Source organism: Rhodnius prolixus, unplaced genomic scaffold (genome assembly GCF_049639745.1).
Source record: "Rhodnius prolixus isolate KJV_2025 unplaced genomic scaffold, Rpr scaffold_7, whole genome shotgun sequence".
In the NCBI taxonomy this organism is placed as follows: Eukaryota; Metazoa; Arthropoda; class Insecta; order Hemiptera; family Reduviidae; genus Rhodnius; species Rhodnius prolixus.
This window is the reverse complement of record NW_027411582.1, coordinates 8,145,900-8,168,047: the sequence shown is the minus strand read 5'-3', so window position 1 is coordinate 8,168,047 and position 22,148 is coordinate 8,145,900. Positions and strand designations below refer to the sequence as shown.

Genomic DNA, 22,148 nt, shown 5'->3' with positions numbered 1-22,148 from the left:
TTTATTCAAAATTATTGGGTAATATTCAGCTTTAAAAATATAATTTTTACAATTAGAAGTTTTTTCTACAACTTAAATTTCAGAAAAGAAAAAATTATATCTGTAAAGTTATTTGCATCAAACTAGATTAGATTAGAAAGAAAGAAATTTATAAAACAATTATTTATAAATTTAGTTAGTATATACATTAATCTTTTATATAGAACAAAATAAAAGTACTGCCTTTCCCAAAGTATCTACAGATTTACCTTCCCGGATGGTTAATACACGTGCATTATTTAGACAGGTTATGTTTATATGTTGCCTCGGTTTTTAAGGAGTGAATTGAAACATTTATCGTTTAACATTTACATAATTAATTAGTGACTAAAGTTATGGCTATAATGGATGATGAGGAAGAATATTTTCCTAGAGGTGGCTCCTCAAAGAATCAGAAGAAAAGTTTAAAAAGTGATAGATCATATATTGTAAGTATAACTTTAAATCTTTGTTACTAATTCTTTTGTTTGGCAAAAAGTGTAAAAATTTAGCTTGAATAAGTTAATAATTTTTATATTATTTTAGTTTGAAACTAAAAAACCTCAAACTGTGACTAGAAAAAAACTAGGTAAGAGAGAACGATTACGAGAAAAAGCAAAAAGAGAAACTACAGAAGATGAAGAACTGGGTGATGAAGAATTGAATGAGCTTCATGTTGGAAAGGTTTTAGAACCGTTCGTTTACAAGGTATTCTAATTTATTGATTGTGAGGTAATATTCAATGTTAGAGAAGAGATTATTTGGAGTGATCAGCTTACAGGATTCTGATGTTCAAATCTATTTGCCGTTTTTATTTCGATTTCTTAGCATACGAACTTCTTTAGCGTACTGTCTAGAAGTGACCAGGGTTGCCGGTAAAAAGAGAACATTGTCTAGAAGTCGGCATTTCACTGAAAAAGGTTCCGTGTGCCAGTAACTTCGTGTTCCTTTTTGGTGACAAGAAAATTCTTTGCGGGCGAAAAATTTAATGCAACCTGCTTTCCGCTCCTCCGTATTAAATTGTTTATTCCCCTTCTAAACATGTTCCAATAAGTGGTAGTCAGTGCGAAGGCCTGATTCAAAGTTTGTGCTCTTTACTGTCATGTTGTAGAAGAACTTTTTCTGTTCACTAAAGAGGTGCATTTTAATTACTACCTTAAAGGGTCTTTACAGGTTAGGAGTATTTTGTCTCGTACTTTTGCAAAATAGAAAAAATGGGGTATTTGTTGGTAGATGTTTGTATGCGATAGACGGACAGCTGGAAAGCTAAGAATGTTGCATGTATGAAATTGGCATATACCAAGCCACAAAAAATGATTTTAAGTGGATATTGGCCTCTATGATTTTAATGTTAAGTGGGCGTGACATTCGGATTAAGTGAGGGACCTGAAGGGTTTTTATCTGGATGGGATTGTACATACAAATGCAGGTTGCCGAAAAAATACCGAAGAAGATACTAAAAACTCGAAAGGTTTCGAAGCTAAAAGGTCGAAGGGTTGAGCTGGCTCACTCTGGGGACCGACAAGATACCTTGAAGAATTTAATTTTGTGTCACTTTTAATGTTTAAACTTAAATTTTACAGAATATTACAGATGGAACATTGAGCATGTGCTGTATATGGCAAATCCGCCCGAATTTTCTGTTGGTATCCTTGCCTGAAAGAAAGATAGCCAAAATTCCTAAGGATCTTATTTGCCCATCTTTTAATAACTTAAATGAGGTAATTTTAATAAAACAAAATATATTTTAACTAGAAAATAATAACTAATTTGATCTAATGAAAATAATTTACTAAATTTTTTTTTTTGTTTCTTCAGAGTTTAGGCAAAGAACCGGCTTTAAAGGACTACTTTTCACTTGGACAATGCTTGCTTTGTAGAATTGTAGAGAACGAATATTCAACTTATAATAAAGTAATCGCGACAGTTGATCCAAGCATGATTTATCATAACGTTCCTTTCAGTCAGGTTTGTCCAGGATTTACATTGATCGCGGCGGTACAGAGTTGTGAAGACCATGGATATATGATGGATACAGGCATAAAAGGAATAACTGCTTTCCTACCGAATAGTAGAACAGGCGACGATTCGAAGAAACTAGGTAAGAAAAATAAATCCAACTTAATTTCTCCTAATTGAGATACATTAAGAATGTTTCTAATATTTATTTCAACTTTTAAAGGTATTGGACAATTAATTTGGTGTAAAGTAGAAAAATCTATTCCAAGTGAAACTTCTAATTTGGCTACACTTACTACAATACCAGAAAAAGTTTCGGGCGCTATAATGAAGACAGTTACTTCTCCGGAAGTTTTGGTACCTGGAGTTCGGGTTATTGTAGTAGTTGAAGAAGTGAGTATAATTTATTAGACTAATAAAATAAAGTTTTCTTGAATTTAGAGTTTTGGTTACTTAGATTAAATACTTGTTGGAAAAAACTGGATTATTTTTTGTAAATTGATGAACTAGGTGATTTTTTTTTTTTTACCCGTAGGTTGCCTCTAGGCTATTGTACGTAAAAGAATTATCGTCAGGTACAAAAGGTTATGTACATGTCTCTCATCTGGAACAAATGTGGTCTAAGACAAGTGATTACCAAGTAGGAAAGGAATATCCCGCCACTGTACTTTACAAGTTTCCTCATGTAAATGTGGTTTGTTACTCAATGAAAGTAAAACTAGATGGAGTAAGCCTACCCAAAATCAGACTCGGAACTCTGTTTGAGTCAGCCAGGGTAAGTCTGAATATAATTATCAATATTCTTTTTTTGTCTTCTTCTTATTCTTCTTCATTAGATGATCAATCTCGTTTCTGTCTTGGAGCCGAATGAAAAATTTTTAATTTTGTAGTCTTATCATTTTTAAAAGTGATCATTTCTTAATGCTTTTACCAACATTTCTGAGAGTTTGTATAACTTGTTAGTTTCGTACGAAATCATGCAGTGTAGTTAGCGGTGTTGTCTTTTCTTGAGAGTATTTGGCAATTACTTTTTCATAAGGTTTTCGTACACCTTCTCTGCCACCTTCGTTTGTTATTCTTCTTTAACTGCCAATATTATTTGCTTTCTTTTCCATTCTATACGTTTTGATTAACATTGAAATGACGAGGATCCTTACAAAAGATAACTGCCAACTTCTTGTCGTTTAAGAAGCTCATCAGTTTTCTAATCCTAATTATTCGGATTTTGAGACTTAACAAAATAAAAGGCTTATACTATACACTATCAAGAAAACAGGTAAGGGACTTGTCCAAGTGGTACACCAGTTTAGCATAACTGAGCTTACAGAAACAGTATTTTCATCAAAATCGGAACAGTGCTTTTATCATAGCCACTCTCTAGGTAAGCAGATGGTAAAGGAACAAGGAGCGGATATGCTCTGAGGGAAGGTTTTAGAGGTATTCCATGACTTCCTCTTTTTTTCCTTAGTTGCGATCCGCTGGAAAAGCAATCTGGAATGTGATAGCTTTTTTTGGGGGGGGGGGAGAAGAGAGTTACCGAATTTGCCAAGTTCTTTAAAGCCTAATTTTTGAAAGAAAAGAAGGTATTTAACATTCAATATAAACCAAACTTCTGCTGAATTTCTTTGCAAGGTTTTAAGATCCTTCCTAATAACTCTACTCCTACTTAAATTTCCATAGCTGTACATTGAGGATATTAGGCCACTGGTTTGCTTTATTCTAGATTAGACCTTGCATTATGTTATTGCATATCATTTCAGTTCTTGTTAAGAGAAGTTGCCACCATTCTTCAGTTTTGAAGTTTTAAGTTTTATATTGTTGACAGAATCCCTAAAAATGAACCTTTTTTCTGGAACCGCTAATCTCTTCAACAGATTTAATCCGAATTCGGTACTCTTCGATACCTCTTCCAGATATTTTTATTTATATATATTTTTTAGAGCCATTTTATTATTATTACCTCTTTTACGACTATTTCTAATCCTTGCTTATACCTATTTATTTTCAGATAATCAGCAACGAGCCCCAAGGAGTTTTAGTAAAGTTAGAACATGAAGAAGAATCGTACAAAGGTTTAATAAACACGTTCAGTCTCCGGAAAAACTTAGAAGATGAAAGCGTGGATAATTTATTTCCGGTTGGAAATTCTATTAAAGTTCGTGTGATTAATTACAATAATTTAGACGAAGTTTATGCTTGTACTACTTCAGAGTAAGTATTGCTAATAAAAAACTGATTAATTATTATCAATAATTTTATTCTATTACACCTCTTTGAAGGAAGTATTGCAATCACAAAACCTTTCGATTTATTGTGTAAAAATGATGTTAAGAAATTAGTGTTGGGAGTAAGAGTGTTTTCGAAAAATTGCCAAAACCGAAAATACCAGGAAAATATCAAAATTTGTTTTAATTTAAGATGCTACCATCATTTCTGACAATATCAACCAGTCGGCAGTGCAATGTTTTCCCTTTTTATTTTTTATTTTTGCAAGATTTTCTTTAAATTTGTGCACCCACAGCTGAAGAGAGAGTGAGCTCTACTAAGTGTATATGAAAATTAATTTAAAATGGAGTTCTTGGCCGATGTTGGATTCCCAGCGATAAATGCATCGATATATTATATGTTTCTAACATGACTATAACATTAATTAGCATTAACATAAATTAATTCGGAGTAAAATCACGAATAACGTTGGACCTATGAGTTTTCAATATTAGATTCAACAAATTTTAGGTTTCTCATTGATTGGTTAGATAATACAAAATAAGAGCGTCTCATAGTTTTTGGCTATTGAAACTTTTTCATATTAAGGAAGCCCTTAATACGTTTGTTTCCGATTAAAACACAATTTCGATAATTTGACATGATTGCGATACTTTCCAGAAACAAGAGAAATTAAGAATAGAATAACAATGGCAGGTAAACTATTTTCCTATCATTTTATTCATCACTATTTTACAGTGAAGTATTAAAACAGTATGGACATATATCAGACTTTAAGGTTGGACAGTTGGTTAAAGTAAAAATTAGTAGCCGTAGTGATAAAGGAGTGAATGGCTTAATTGGAAATGTAAACGTATTTATACCAATGAGCGAAATATCTGACGAGTTTAGTTCTAATCCTGACAAGAGATTAAACGATAATAGTTTACACACAGGACGGGTAATATAATAATTATTAATATTTTTATTAAGGCGTCAACATCTGTGATTATTGGCGCGTCCAGAACCTATACAGTTAGATTTCAGACATTTCTAAAAATTCATTTTTCAGATTATGTCTATTTGTGAATCTTCAGCTATTGTTACTTTGCGACCATTGCTAGTAAAAACTAAACCGCTAACTGATTATACAAATCTTAATGTAGGCGATGCATATTTTGGAAAAGTTCATAAAATTGAATCTGGAAGTATATTGGTTACATTTTTCAACGATATCATTATTAAGATAGCTGATAATAATCTACCTAAAATGCCAAAAAAATACCGAGTTGGAGAATTGGTAAATATGTTCTAATTTTTAAAAGATTAAAATGTACGAATCATATATTGTAGAACATGTTTTTTTTTTTTACTTTTCATGGTAACTTTTTAAAAATGCTTATTTAAGATTTTATAAATACAAAAAAAGTGTAACGTCAAATTTACGATCTCTATTATGAATAGGGAAGCGGCTATAAAGCCTGTTTACAGCAACCTAAAAGTGGCTCTTTTGAGAAGAGAGCAGAATGTGTAATTTTTTTTTTTTTTTTTTTTTATGATTTAAGGCGCGTCAACATCCAAGGTTATTGGCGCCCGGAGCTTTTTTCAGTGCACTGCCGGCCTCCGGACAGTGTTCTCTCGTTACAGACAACACTGTCCATCACCGGACAGTGAGCTGTAAGAAGCTCCTAGGAAGAAAAAATCTAAGGGTCAGCTGCTGGATTCGAACCCGGGACCTCCGCGTGGGAGTCCAGTATGCTAACCTCATAGCTAATCCCTTCCCTCAGAATGTGTAATTGTTTACAAAAGTGTACAGCGTGGAATCTGGTTGAAGTTTGGATGTTATTGAGTTAGAATTTGCCACACTCAAGTTGCACATATCACTTATCTCGGCTTAGCTCTAAGTTTATATTGATAGGTTTCGAAACCCTAAGTTTTTATTAGGTTATTTCCTTTTTATAATGAAGGTTCTCCCCAATTATTTTTTTTCTGTGCTCAGGTCAATACCAATGGTCCCTGTTAATTACGAGTACAACAAAAAGTGTTCAGTAAAAGAAAAAAGTTATTTTTTCATTTGGGGCTCAACATCAAACTACTAATTGCCAGGGGCGTACGTATATATCGAACTCAATTGTACGAAATTCCACAGTTGTTAGCGTAATTATAGAATACATCAATCTCCCCAAGTTTGAGGAATATATTATTATAAATTGATAGATTAACATAAATATATTATTACATATATACAATAATATATAAATATATTATTATTAGCATTTTTTTAACAAATAAAAAGTAGGATTTGTAAAAATGTAATTGTAAAAATGTGGGATTCGAACCGAGCATCTCCCACTCACAAATTCACAACCACCACATCAACACCCGTCCATAAAACAAAAAGTGTCCAGTAAAAAAGTTCTGATCTACGCCTAATCAACTTTATGAGACGTACAGAAGGACGAACTAGCCGACCAACAATTTTATTAAGACGTAACATTCCCTCATGTGTAATCCTTCTTAATTATACTAACCACCTAATTTACAGTTACTCAGCACTTTACCTCGTAAACAAGGGTAAAACATTACGAACTATCTATCACCTCTGTTTGGTATCTTAGATTGTTGATCAGCAAGTGAACTCTTTCATAAGGGTAATCGCTGTGAGGCGTTCCTCGCCGATACCAACGAATAGACGAGCAAATCTATACACCAGTTCTAAACCAATCTAGCTATAAACCCAAAAGAAGGTCATGTTAAAAGGTATGAAAAGGCAACCAAAAACTTGTGGAACAATGAAAAAGTTTTAAAAAAGACTTCTGATCATAGCTGAAGAAACTATTTCCTTATAATTGAAATCCTGGAGATCTATGATCCAGTTTATGATATTCTTTTAATACTGAATAGAGCTTAAGAATTTTCGAATAACATCTATAAAGTTTCTATGCAGTTGAAAATGTGATTAAATCCGCAGTGCAGGATAATATCGTTGATTTTATTTGTCTGTGGTAACCCTAATACGCATGTTTCATTATATCCCTGTCCGTTTTCTGGCTTGTATTCATTAAAAAATTAATTTAAACTATCTATATCTAATTAAACTAACTTAAACTGATTAAACTATCGTTGATTCTTGATGAAAGTCCAAAGACGGTTTGGGATACAATAAACATGCTCGCTACACCATCTTTGGTACAAAATAGCTAAGAACGGTCGCCAATTACTGTTCCTCTCCCCTGTAAAAGCGCTTTTCCGGAAAATGTGATGATGTTTATAATAAAAGAAGCAATTATTCATGTAATAAAAGTTAAAATGTAGTCATTATTTTTGTTTTAGGTAAAATGTTTTGTTTTAAAATCATTCCCAGATAGAAAACCACATTTAAGTGTAACAAAACCATTGGGCACAATGACACTGCAAATAGGCTCATATTATGATATTATAGTGAAAACTATATCAGACAACGGTTTGGATTGTCTTATTCTGGAAAATAAACAACCAATAGGTAAAGAAATATTTTTTTTATATTAGCGAGTAGGTTTTTTTTTCGGTCTTAATTAAACAAAAAAATCATAACTTACAAGAATAAGGGTGCTCGTCCATCTAATCTAGAAATAGTTATTTCTGTTCATCTTCCCTGAGGAGATCGACTTAAAATATTGGAACCTTCCTACGAATTTGCGCCTTATTTGAGATATTTTATCACAGAAATATACTTATGCTAATTTCTAAAAGAAACCACTTCATCAGATTAAGGGGACCCCAAATACATGGTGAAAGCTCTAACCCCGAAAATTTGACACGTTTGCAATAAATTTGAAATAAGAAAAGTAATTTAAGTCCCTGGATATGCATGCACTTTGTAGAGTGCGAGTAAGCTTAGACTGAAGATTAGTTCCTCTCAAACTGAAATTAAGTTTGTCTGTATCATTTTTGGAATGGTGAATTAGGTAACCACTTCTTGTGATTGTTTGGACGTCCCATTAGGAATACCAGCCTAATTCACTACGCAGAGATATGAAATGCTAATTCGAATATGAGCACCACTAGTATTTAGCCAACTTCAGGTACCTCATTCACATTTATGTAAAAGAAATTCAGTAATTCAAACTGTAATTTTCAATTCCAATATACTGGCTATGAAGCATCAGTACTGAATCTAATAAACGTATATTATATCGAGAAATTTAAATTAAAATATTCCGTCAATAATCTATTTTCTTTTAATAGTAATTTATATATATTTGTAATTTTTAATTTCTTTTCTATTTTAGAATGCATTCTACCATTACATCATCTTTGTGATTGTTTAAGACTATGCCCGGCATTCTTAAAAAATTATGAAATTGGTCAAAAAATCAAAGCCATTTTATATACATTTGATGAACAGAAACCAGTATTTTCATTAAGATATTCTGTTGTAACATTTTTTAAGGTAGGTCTGTCTGTTATTTTTGCAATTGAGCCCTAGTTGGGTGTTATAATTGTAAAATTTTGTGGTCTTCTGTACAGAGGTTTGAAATAGAAGGCACTATTTTTGTCTTTGTTAGTTTACAGAACAAAGTTTCAGTTAAATTTATTAGGATGAAAAAATAAATGCCATTTCAGTCAGTAAAATTTATTTTGCCGAGCTTTCGACCTAGGGACTAGGTCATCTTCAGGGCTAGTTTAGAAAGTAATACTTTTACATTTCAGGGTTGGTGTGTCTTCTGTCTTGTCTGTTCATGGACAGTTCTTTGGAGAAGACACACCAACCCTGAAATGTAAAAGTATTACTTTCTAAACTAGCCCTGAAGATGACCTTAGTCCCTAGGTCGAAAGCTCGGCAAAATAATTTTTACTGACTGAAATGGCATTTATTTTTTCATCCTATTGAAACTATAAATCAGTCACCAAAAACAATGAACAACAGTTAAATTTATTGTTGTAACAGAATTTTCTGTCTTAAAATGAAATTATTGAATAGTCGTGAGATTGTTCATCCTAGATTATAGTTCAGGATAATTAAAAAATTCTTTTTATTAATTCACAGAACTATCAGATTATTAAGGAAGAAGGTTTTTCTAGATTAACTCCGGGTAGCCTCCTTCCAGCCACTATTTCCGAAATAAATGGAAATTGTATGTTACTTGACGTGCCAATCCCTAACTATAATGGAAAACTATCTGCCAACATTCCGGTAATTTAATTTGGATTTTTTTTTTTTCAAATCACATTAGAATATCTAGCAACAATTATAAATTTTACCTAGTTTTTTTTTTTTTACAGGCAGAATTGAAAAATGTTTTAAAGATTAATCAAGGTATAAGTGTAATTGTTCAAGATGTTGACGTAAAAAATAAATTTATTGCAGTGAGATTTGGTGTTAACGAGTTTAATGTAAGTCTTGTTAAAGTTTTATTCCCTAATTTTTCTTTCTTTTTAATTTTTAAAAATAAAAAGTTAATTTTCTGTTTAGTTTATGAGAAAAGAATTGGTATGTTTTCTAATTGAATTATCCAAACTTCAATCTCGGAAATCTGGTACTGAAATTATGGCTAAAGTAGTTTCTAAAGAGGATAATATAATCAAGGTAACATTAATAACATCAGATGATGATGGCAATGATAATAATTCAGAAGGAATAATTACTAAACATTGTGACAAACAATTCCATGTGGGTGAAGTATTGAAAACTATTTTATTGTATGAAGATCCAGTCAAAAATATTTCTTATCTATGCTATAAGAAGAACGACTTGATTGAAGGTGAATTTATAGATTCATTTTATACAGATAACTAACTCTCATTTCTGATATTCGTAGCGTAAGTTCGTTAAGCTTCATTTAAGATGGAGAACTTGAGCATTACTAATGATTGTATAAAACAAGACCCAACCGTCTTAGTAACTCTGGGAATCCTACGGCAATCTTACAACACTCAATAGTGACACTACCAATACTCCACATCAGTATAATGGAGCCTGCAGAGAATGTTATTTTTTGCAAAAGTTTTAAAGATCCTACGCGCAAAATATGACAGCACAGCCCAAATTTAAGGTTCATGCGACCCGTGGCTAAGGATGGATTTTAATCACATTGAAAATGGAGCTTCTGAAGCACCTAGACATCCTTAAGAGTAGATTTTTAACGAACTCTGGGGCTTTGGAAGGCGTAAAACTTTTTTTCAGAAAATTGGAGGAGGATATCATTTCTCTCTCAAGGGGGGTGGGTGCGTAGATTAGGTTAAAGACTCTTAAGAAGGACTATGCAACCCATTGAGTCCATAGGGCGCCTACTATTTAGAGCTCCACTTCTAGGTTCTGTCTGTTTAGACTTAGGAGACAAGTAAAACCTATAGGCAAAGTTTGAAGGGAGATATGGATTTATCTTCCCCATAGAGCTGAATCATGTGTTCTGTGTTTGCATTCATATAACTGAAAAATGGAAATACAAAACGTTGCAATTTTGATTTTTCGTTTAGGTGAAAAAGAATAGAGTTCGAGGTTAAAAGTGTCATTTCCCAGTTTTAAAATCTGGATATTGTTAATAAGGTTTTATTAAGCATTGAAAATAGCGAGGAATCGGTCCAGAAAACAAAAACAAGGACTCTTTTTTTTGCCAACGTTGGCAAAAAAGACGAGTTGTTGTTTTTGTTTTCTGGACCAATTCCTCGCTAATTTGAATCCTTAATATAATATTTTTACTGTCACTAAAAGCAAATATAAATTCATGTTAATAAGATTTACGTACATTTTAATATTCAGAGTTTGTAAAAATTTATAAGTAAGAACTCGAAGAATTGTAGTAATGTGTGTGAGTTCACAGACTAGATTTTTTGGAAAAACCTCAAAAGCAACTTGTTTATGGAAATTTAGCAGTTATTTTCTTAACAAGGACAAACAACTTTACTTAAAACGATATTTCTTGAATTTTTATTTTACAATGGTTCTATAAGTTTGGAGTACGTTTTACCCCCTTATGTTATTTAGTAGATGGCATTTTGACATTTGCAGAAATTTGAAAATATGAAAATGTTTTACTTTACAATCTGTTAAATTTGAATTTATCATTAAATAATGTATGAAACTTGAAAATTTTTAGATCGTAAAAACGCCCTGAGAATTGTGCACACAAATGATGATTTCTGCGTTGGAGTTTCAAATTTAAATGATGTTGTATTTTTGAACCCGATAAGTGGTGATTTATTAAAATTTTGGAAAGAAACTCGTGGCAAATCATTCTTAGAAGCGAATTTGGTAGTTTATGTTAAACAAATAAGGTAATTTATTAAAATAATTAAAGAATTCTATTAAATTACATTTTCTTATTTGTATTATTTTACTTTAAACTAGAAGGTTACAGTAAAACAGATTTTAGAGTTTATTTTTACTCAGCTTCAGAGATTCTGGTTCATCACGTATTTGAAGAAGAATGGGATTTCCTTCTCTTCACAAAACTGAAGAACCATTCTATTTGATAATGAGTGAAAACCTGAAATCTCGTCAGAGCAAAAGAAAAAATGTATATTGTATAAGTGGCACGTCTCAAAGATATATTTTTGTTTTAAATTTATTGCAGGACTTCTGGGAAGTTCCAGCATAGCGTCACTAACTGGAATCAATTTATAGAAGCTATAATTAACTCTAAACGAAACAAACTAATACATTCACCACTTAAAACTAACGAAAGTGAAGATGATGAAGATTTATCTGTTAAAGAGAAAGATATGTCTGATAGTGAAGAGGATATGGAGAGTGATGTGTCGAATGGCAATGAAGAAATATCTAATGAAGAAGAAAGTATGGAAGAAGATTTAGAAGAGGAACTAACGATGTCAAAAGAAACGACCAAGAAGAAAACTCCTGCAAAAAGTGAGAATTTAAAGAGAAAAACAACCCAAGAAAATTTAATTTCTACAAAGAAAAGAAAAATCAATGAAACTACTGATCCAAAGTCTAAAACGTCTTTACTAGCCAAAAACGATAATCTTGAAAAACCTAAAGATTCACTTAGCAGTATAGCGGACACAACTATAGTAGAAAAAAAATTGAAAGAATTAGAAAATGTATCAATGGATGTTGGCGATTTTGAATGGAACGTATCACCAAAAGATCTTGCTAAAGTGGTCGCCAGGGGCAAAATGGAAGTTGTAAAAGAGGTAACTTATAGCATTTTTTTTTTGTTTCATATATGTACGAGTATATTTTCTTTCACAGATAGAATAAAAAATGTTTTCATTGATAAGATATTTTGAAGTTCTTCTCAGAAAATTTTGACTTTAAACGGCCCACTACAATTCCCTACAATTCCCTATAATTTGCGGTCCTTTTTAATGTTATAAGAAATTGAATAGATCGCTAGCTTTTTTAAATTTGAAAGGAAATCTGTTCTTAGGAAGAACAAATTTACAGATTAAGTGTCGTAAATTTTGTTAATTTTTTCATTTTAAAAAATAAGCTCCAAAAAACATAGTTTTAACGAATTCAAAGTAGATATTTTACTTTAAAAGTGTTAGAGAGACAGAAAAACTGATCGGACCTAAAACATCTACTGCGTGGAACATCATTCAGCGTTACCAAAAAGAAAAAAGAATTGTTTCAACTCCACAAAAAGGCCGTCCTCAACTGCTCTCTGAGAGAGAGCAGCGTTATATATTAAAAGAATTAAAAAAGATCACCGACTTAGTGCTCCAAAACTTCTATGTGAAATTTTTGACATGTTCAGAGAGCAAAAAAAGAGCAGAAACAGTTCGGAGAGTGCTAAGAAAATTCGACTATCATGGTAGAATAGCCTGGAAGAATCCTTTTGTCAGTAAGATAAATCGTGTTAAGAGAGTGAAATTTGCCGAAAAATATTTCAATGTAAATAGTGACTTTTGGAATGATATACTCTAGCGATGAATCAAAATTTAATGTTTTCCAGTCAGATGGAAGGGTTATGGTCTGGAGGAAAGCGAATGCTGAACTCGAAAAGAAGAATTTACAGCCAACTTTAAAGGGTTTTAAAGCTGCACCTCCGGGTGGAGGTGGGTCAGTTATGGTTTTGGGCTGGATGTCCGCATCAGGATTTGGAGATTTAGTGTTTATTGATGGAATGATGCACAAAATGGTTTATAGTAATATATTAAAATATAATTTGAAAAAAGTGCCCAAACATTTGGTATTTTAGGGTCTTCTAAATTCTACCAAGATAACGACCCCAAACCTACGGCTTGGGTGATACGTCAGTGACTGTTATACAATTGCCCAAAAGTATTCCAAACCTCTCCGCAGTCACCAGATCTTAATCCCATTGAACATTTATGGCAATATTTAGCCAGTGCTTTAAGAAAAACGAATAATATCTAACAAAAATGAATGTTTCCTGGAAGAATAGGAAAAAAACACCACCTGAATTAACCAAAAACTTGTTTCACCTATGCCTGATCGTTTGAGGGCTATTGTAAGTCAAAAAGCAATTATTAAATTATTACCAACCAATTATTAAATAGTAGGAGATTTTAAATATTGAACATTTAAACTCTAGCACTTCTGGTGTCCCAATATTTTTGAGAGCCTTATTTTACACTTTTTCAAAAAGTTCTACCTAACAGTTTGGAATTTCATCGATTTATACTTATATATAATTTCCACAGATGTTGCTAATGTAATTAAAAAAAAAATAAAATTCCAAACTTTTGTATGTTGTTTACATTTTCCTTTTAAATCATTTTGTAATAGGTGTCCCAATATTAATGGGAGTCACTGTAGCTTGACTGAAGGCAATGCAATCGGTTTTACAAAGACGAAAATATTATTACTTTTCAAACCTGATTTTACTTATAGATTTACGAATACCGTTTGTCCAGATGGAAATAACTTAGCGCTATCGGCTCTTCTTCACTTCACTTAGAAATTTAATAATTTTTAGGATTCAGATGAAGAAGTTGAAGTGAAAAAGAAGAAAAAGATGACTCCAGCTGAGAAAAAAGCAGCACAAATAGAAGCCGAACGAGTTCTACGAGAAAAGGAAGAAGAATTATTGAAATGTGAAAAAAATCCACAATCCGCTGATCATTTCGATAGATTATTATTAACTAATCCGAATGATTCAAAACTTTGGATACAATATATGGCTTTTCATTTACAAGTAGGTATTTTCCTTTTTTACGAATTCCCAAAGAAAGTTTGTTTTAATTGAATCTCTTTAAAGAAAAAAAAAAATTGATTATTTGCAGGGAACAGATGTTGATAAAGCAAGATCGATCGCTAGGAGAGCTTTAAAACAGATAAGTGTTCGCGAGGAGAAAGAAAGACTGAACGTATGGATTGCTTTGCTTAATTTAGAAAATACTTATGGTTCTTCGGTAATGATTACTTTTCTTATTTTGATTTTCATTTATTTTTCTCTGTTTTATGTTTTTATTTACTTTTTTTTTTTTTTTTTTGTATACAAGGAAAGTTTTGAAGAAACTCTTTCTGAAGCTCTAAAATACAACGATGATTTTAAAGTGTACATGAAAGTTTTAGAAATGTACTGTGAAACTCAAAAAGTAGCCGTAAGTTAATTATTTATTTTTATTTTTTTTTACTAAGAAACACCCTATTTGTTTGAGATTTTGCCGTTTCAATAACCCATTTTTTAGAAAGAGGAGACCCTAGGACCGCCGGGGCTACCAACCTTTGTGACCCCAGGGCTTCCCTTCTTACTCAGATCTACGTGCCTAATCCAGAAATTACTTTTTTTACTTATCCAGCATTTCTTTCAACGGCAAGTTAGATCCGGAGCTTCCAATTTCTCTCGATACATTATCATGTAGTCATCGTTTCTGCCTGAAGCCACTTTCGACTTTGTTAGGTATGGGTTCCGTTTATCTGATACCGTTCATTGGAAAACACGTTAAAGTTTTTACTTTACACTCCTTTTCCTGTCTGTAGGAGGCAGAGAGCTTTACATCCATTTTTTTTGTTTTATGATAACTTCATTGCTTACTTTGTGAATTAATCTCATCTTAGTACAATTCTTTTAAAAGCTCATCGCAATAGTCATGATCCTTGAATATACTCGTACTTTCTTGTTAGACACTAGTTTTCAGCTTTATACTTCAAACCTCCACTTTAATGGAAGATTCTCTTTTAATTTAATTTTGAGAGAGAGATTGTTGCCCCTCAGTTGCATCTGTTTGCTGCATTAGTTTTGCTGTTATTTTGCGCACATCTCCAGCCTAATTCGCACTCAATGACGTGCCGAAATGTTTATTTCATGCTATCCCATCCATCTCTAGATCTTCATTTCCACTTTTCCCATCTGTTCCATGTCGTTAGGGTCTGCCCCTAGTTTCTAGACCCTAATCTTATCATCAAAACTTCTTTTTAAACTTCAATATCATTTTAACATTTAAAAAAAAAACGCAATTGCTTCTGATATCTCAAGTAAACGTGGTGTTTCTTCTTCTTTTTTTTATATTTTTTTTCCTTTTAATTCAACAAAGTGTATATTTTACGTTCTTATTATATTTAAAATAAATATTTATAAAATTCTAATACAGGCATTGGATAAACTTACGAATCATTTAGTGAGAAAATTTAAAGATAATACAAATTGTTGGTATGAATGTCAGTTAGCTTTGATGAAAGTTGGACTTGCTGATAAGGCTAGAACTTTCCTACAAAGATGTTTGTCCAGTTTGCCAAAGAAAGAACGTAAGTATTTATTGTCATTATCTCAATAATAATGTAGTAGAGAGAGTGAGAGGGAGCATAGTAATTGTAATTGTTAAGAGAAAAGCGCTTACAGGAAAATATTATAAGTACCACAAGTACAATGGTAACCATAATGGCACATCAGGATTGAGCTTTTAATGTTTTGTGATATTCTTTAAATGTACAGACCATGCGCTAGGATATTTTTTCCCCAAAATATGTATTCCTGGCAAGAAATCACTTTTAAAAATTTAACTACCCCCTCCAACTAGGTTTTAAGAGGTAGTAATAAAAATGTTTTGAGATAAAGAAACAAACCGAGTTTAGGTGCTTAGCCAATTTGATTGCGATCAGGGTATGCCATCTCCTCCAAGAATATCTACCGATTGGCATTACTAAGCGATTGTAACGATTACTAATGGCTTTATACTAATTTTCAGGTTAGAAGCTAGCAGGATAACAGAACTATTTCGCTAATACTAACAACAGTTAGCCTACTATTATTAAATATAAAATTATTGATGCCCTAATAATAGTAGCTATGCTATTCTGCTAGCTACTAACCTGAAAATTAGTATAAAGCCATTAGACTGCATCCACCTTAAACTTTGGTCTCATCTAATGACTGTGGATTTGCTCAAAGCTCTATCCTATTCATATCTTTCCTTTTATTAATCCTTTGTACAAACTACCGCATATCAATTTTGTCCTGTACGCAGATGTTTACCATCAAGAAAACTGGATTATTACAAACAGACCTACTTTAGTAATAAAGAAATAGTGACAAAGTACTGGAAAAAAGTGGTAAATTAAAATTAACCATAACAAGATACAACACTACACTTTCCATTAAATGTAGAAACATCCTCACTAGACAAATTAAATACTGCTATATGTTGATCGCTTGGACTAATCGCATTAGATACCTTCATTTAACTGTGGACAACAAATTGAGCTTTTCTATCAGGACAAAATGAATTCTTGTAAAATGAGTACAACACTCAAACGTGACATTACAAAACAAACTGCTCCTAGTGGCCGTCAGGACAATAATGGACTCCTCCAGCTCCGTCTGGAGCCAGACCTGTCGTATTAACTTTAAGAAACTCCAGGACAACACAGAACAAATTTCTAAGACTGACTCTCCACGACACACTTGAAAAAATCTTCTGTAATCTTAGTACACTCCTTCATCTAATACCATCTACTGAAACTCTTCTCCTCTCTCTAGATTGTTATCGTCGCGATGTTTCAGAGAGTGGCATTTTATGTGCATGGCCGGATATGGACTTTTATCTGTCATCAGAGCTTGATTAATCAGTAGTAGAGAATTCTACTTTATTTCAGTTTCACATTTGCTGACTTTCAACCACATTTTAAAATAATTCGAAGTTCATTTCCGGTTCTCCCCCAATCGGAGTGATTTTGCCACTTATTATAAGTCCCGAAGAAGGTGATATGAACTTTCCAAATATTCGAACGAACTTATGACGAGATGTAAAGTAATTGATGAAATTAATTTACAATAAACTTATTTTTGTGTGCTTTCAGATGTAACGATTATCTCAAGATTTGCTCTGTTAGAAAATAAACATGGTTCTCGAGAGCAAGCACAATCATTATTTGAAAATCTCCTAACATCATATCCACAACGTGTTGATATATGGAATATTTATGTTGATATGCTTGTGAAATCTGATTGCATAGATTTAGCAAGGTTTGTATTGGAATTTAATTAAGAATTTGATGATTTGTATTTTTTGTTTTACTTTTTTCTTTGTATGTTTGTTGTAACTATGTTTCTTACAACTTCCTTGTTCCCAAGACATTCGATTTCCCCATACTTTAGAAACTTGTTTCCGTAATAATGTTTTCTACTATTGGAGGGTCGTCTTCATTATTCTTTAGAAGCTGTATATTAGGTGCTGCAGATTACTGATTAGTCTCAAGAATGTATCCTGACTGCTTTGGCTGTGCTTTTAATCATTATTCAACGTCAATTAATAACGTTTGATGATGAGGAAATTCTCAAATAGGAGATGAGGAATATTTTTCTTTAAATCATGTCTAGTAGCGTCACATTTCTTACTTCATTTTCTTATCCGCATTAATTAATTAAAATTAAAAAGACAATAATAAAAAAACAATTATTTTATCCGTCGTATTAGCATAGTTTTCTTCAGTCGTAGTTTCATCAACTTCTCGAGATTAAATCATCAGGTTTGTGTAGGCTTCACTGATTACATTCTGTAACTATTCTTTCTTAGCTCCTTCATCGATTCTCTTCTTATTTTTTTTATTACACATTACATAAATTGCTTTTAAGTATATAATTATTTCTTTAATTAATTTTTTCTCTCTTTCTCTCTAAAACAGAGGCGTACTTGAGCGCATCTCTAGTCACAAGTTGCCGATACGTAAGATGAGAACAATTTATAACAAATGGTTACAATTTGAAGAGAAATTTGGCACAGAGAAAGCTGTAGAAAGTGTTAGAAAAACAGCTGAAGAATATGTTTCCGATTTATTAGCACCAAAAGTGAAGAAAGATATAGGTGAGAGTATGCTTGATGATCACAGTGGATCAGACAGTGGTGAAGATGATGAAATTGTAGAGGAAAAAGTGGATGAGAAAAATGTGGCAAGCGAAGATACCAATGATGATGATGATGATGATGACTCAGACGATGATGAGGAATAGGATGAGAAGTGATAAGGACAGTTCTTTATTCTATTTTTTTGAGACTGATCTCAAGATATTGTTTGTAAAAATTTTAAGGAATATTTTACTATGTTTAATACAGGCGAATGAATTTTTTTTTTTTTTTACGCTGAACATGATGTAGGAATATTTTGTTGTTGTAAAATTGTACACAATAATAAATGTTTTTAATACGTTAGAATTTTGTCTGCGACAAGTCATGAATTATTGAAGTAATGAAATATTATTGTAATATTAATAAATGCTCAAATGGGACAAATCCCGGATTACAATAAAATAGACCGGCTTAAGCCCTCAGATCCCACCACCACCCTTGGCTGTTTAGACTTCGCAGCCAGACTAATATGTTGCTAATAGTAGACAAAATTCTTCTCTCAAATAGGGCAAGGGACTGATTATTGCAAACTGGGCACGAAATTTCTCTTCAAAACTGTTAAATATGAACAGACTTGAGAGTTTACAATGGGAAACATGAATTACCAATAAGGCCGATTATAGCTCAAAAGAGCTGTTTGATTTGTATCCATGTGTAACCAAAAGCTTATGAACTATTGTTTGATGTTTTCGTAAAGGCGAAAGAATTCTTTCTATATTTTTTTATGTAGAGTTTGTTGATGGCATATTTTTATGTTTTGTAAAATAGTACATAATAAATAATAGTTTTTTAATTTGTGACAATTTTGTTTACAACTAATTATGGATTAATTTATTAATGAATCAATATAGTAGAATAGAATGTTTGACGACTTATACAGGTATTTAGGTGCACCATTTAGCTAAGAAGACATAATATTCTCCACTAACATCTATGTGCTTAAATCTGTAGCTAAGAAATATGAGTGTATTTAAAAGTTATAGCCGATTATATTGAATGGAGGAAAAGGCTTAGAGAAGGATTACGTGATTTTAATTTCAGTTAAGCTATAAGGATAGCAGGAATATAGAGTACTGATCCATCCATTAGTTGTAAGTTTGTATGTAAATAGTTGAATATAGTAGAGGGATGAATGTGTGAAGCGACTGTATTTATAAGTAAGAATGGAGAGTGAGTGATATTCTAGTGATAAGCACCTAGACGATGCTGGCTGTATGGCGGAAGCCAATGCCAAAAAAAAAGGCAAAAAAAATAATGAATGATTTTTAAAAAAACAGAAACTACACTCGCTCTAGCTGAAATCATTCAATGAGGAGGATGTCCCTCAATCTATGATCTTTCTGAAATGTACAGCGAAGTGACCACAGAAAATTCAGAGTAGTTTCCATTCGACGTAGTCGATGGTTTAGAGGAGGCTATCGAAAACCAATCCAATCATAAGTACCTCGAGTACAGTATTTGCCCTTAAAACGTGCAACGTTATAATGGAAATTTGCTAACATTTCTTTAAAAAAATCTCAAAAACTGGCGTGCTTCTAGAGTAAAGTAATGATATAAGGTATGGATTGATTGTGAAATTTTAAGCCAAATAAATCAATGATTGGATCGCGTTCAAGCGACATTCCTGGTTAAGATAAGATTCTAATAGGGCGGCCCTTAAGGCCTACGCCAGTGCGACCCCTTTGGATCTATTGTGGCTCCCCGACTTTAGAACTCACTCTCCAGACCCGTCCGTTTAATCAGACTCTTAATTCTGGAGAGCGACTCTTGGGTAAAGCTCTCGGGCCTTGGTTTTTCCTCCCCGAGAAGTAACATCCTTAGCCATACAAGCCCCCTCACACTGACACAACACGTACAGTGCCGTTTCCTCCTCTCACAAAGGCTATCATCTGCCAGGCCCATGCGATGCAAGTGTTTTCTGAGCCTGCAATGGCCGGTTATTAGGCCTACAATTATCCTTATAGGCCCCACGGCCTTGACGGATTAAATTTGCAGTCAGCTGACATTCCTGGTTAGTATAGGAAATTAAATTTGTGATATCATGTGTTTTCTGGTATTATGAAGGGGAAATTCTTCATCAAAGCGTTAGCGAACTCAGTGGGTGTGTGGGTGAACATATTACAAAACGATAAGTCGCTGATACTTCAAAAACTTGGTATTCCAAGTTTCGCTTTAATTATGGCCGAAATCCATCAATCAGAAGTGCGTCTTTACTGAATCAATTTTTGCCGTTGTTCGAAACTTCCCCCAAAGTAGTACTAACGATCAATCAATTCATAAAATTGGTACTCACCCTAAAAATGCCTATCACTTTTTCTTTCACACATTTTTTTGGTCGGGAAAATTGATATTCTCAGGAATTCAAAACTTTCTAATAAGTAAAAAAAATAAAAAAGAAATGATAAAGTTAAGGTGATTTATTAATTATTTGAAATCAAGTACTCGAAAAGACAGGTTGTGGAGGGGGAGTGCACCACGTGGATTGGCTTAGATAGTTGAAAAATAAATAAATTGCAAAATGTCACGCCATCAGTTTTCTTTCCTTAGGGTGGGAAAAAAGAAGCCGAAGAAAAACTAGCTCATACATAATTCAAAATGCTATGTCCATTGCCAAAGGCGAAGAGTTTCACGGAGGATATATGAGGGAAGGGGGAAGCAGCTGTAGGAGAGAGCCTGATAGGGGCAAAAAAGGGATAGATAGAGCGGGAAAGAAAAGAGATAGAGCTACTCTCCAGACGTCATGAAAAGAACATGTCCTGGCGGTGTATTGCATACGGAAATATCCGATGCAACATGTAAAGGTACATCTTGTACACTTCTATAGCTAATTTTGGGGCGGTCCTATTTCATGAAAGCATTACTTGTAGAATAATTTAAAGAATTCGCTATTTTATCATAAAGTATGTGAACTAAATAAATAATGATGTACATATCTAATATTGTAATATTTTTTTTATGAGAGAGCTTCTTGATTTATCAATTTTTTCCCCTTCAAGAGACCTGTCAATGATTCCACTCGCGGATGGCACTGTTGTTGCCCGTTCCCAACTAAGTGTTGAATATTTTTCAACAATAAATGTTACCAGAACAATAACTGGCTTGTAGGCAGTACCTTCTATGTTATATAAGTTAAAATTCTTCTAAAAGAATCCTCCGAATTTCGGACTATTTATTTAATTGTATAAAATATTAAATGAAAACATGTAAGGTGTTCTAAATTTTAATTTAACAGAGAAATCTCAATAACATTTTCCATTTTCTTGACAGAAGTACAGGAAACGGTTCTTACTTAAGAAATGATGTGTAAATTTTAAACCCAAATATTATGAGTAGATCTCTTAGAACTAATTATTTTAGAGAGAGAGAGACGAAGATTTTATTAAAGTATCAAGATCTTTGTCAAGTTAAGAACTAATTCTAATTTTTCATTTTACACCCGAACACTTCTCACACTTTGCGCCACGGTAGCCGAGCAGTTTGAGACGAGACCAGTAAAGCTAATATGTATTGTGGTACTGGGTTCGATTCCCGGTCTAAGGCCTTGAATTTTATTTAATGGTTAATGCGAGAAATTTACAGTAAAGTATGTTTACTAGTCGCCTCCGTCTGCGACACCTAATTGGTAGTTGGACGATAAGACCCGCCTGAAAAAGTAGGCGATTACATTACTTCTTACACTTTAAAAGAATTCACACGAAAGCAGTGATGAA

The 22,148-nt window shown here is 32.8% G+C and overlaps 1 protein-coding gene across 1 annotated transcript; it reads left to right on the top strand.

The window, feature by feature from the left end:
* The first annotated feature begins 239 nt into the window (after positions 1 to 239).
* Positions 240 to 19,231, top strand: Rrp5 (Ribosomal RNA Processing 5). The gene is made up of 22 exons (XM_074113792.1): positions 240 to 467; positions 565 to 726; positions 1,602 to 1,739; positions 1,837 to 2,119; positions 2,201 to 2,370; positions 2,513 to 2,752; positions 3,986 to 4,188; positions 4,942 to 5,143; positions 5,255 to 5,482; positions 7,516 to 7,684; positions 8,454 to 8,614; positions 9,212 to 9,358; positions 9,448 to 9,558; positions 9,638 to 9,926; positions 11,262 to 11,439; positions 11,739 to 12,318; positions 14,070 to 14,288; positions 14,377 to 14,505; positions 14,596 to 14,697; positions 15,688 to 15,841; positions 17,393 to 17,558; positions 18,218 to 19,231. Exons 1-22 carry the CDS (start codon positions 375 to 377, stop codon positions 18,540 to 18,542), a joined length of 4,449 nt encoding a protein of 1,482 aa, XP_073969893.1. The 5' UTR covers positions 240 to 374; the 3' UTR covers positions 18,543 to 19,231.
* Positions 19,232 to 22,148: the final 2,917 nt, after the last annotated feature.

Coding starts and splice junctions, on each gene's coding strand:
- Rrp5 (XM_074113792.1), top strand. CDS start 375: ATGGCTATAATGGATGATGAGGAAGAATATTTTCCTAGAGGTGGCTCC. Junction 468..564: donor AAAGTGATAGATCATATATT/GTAAGTATAACT, acceptor ATATTATTTTAG/TTTGAAACTAAAAAACCTCA. Junction 14,506..14,595: donor AAAATACTTATGGTTCTTCG/GTAATGATTACT, acceptor TTTGTATACAAG/GAAAGTTTTGAAGAAACTCT.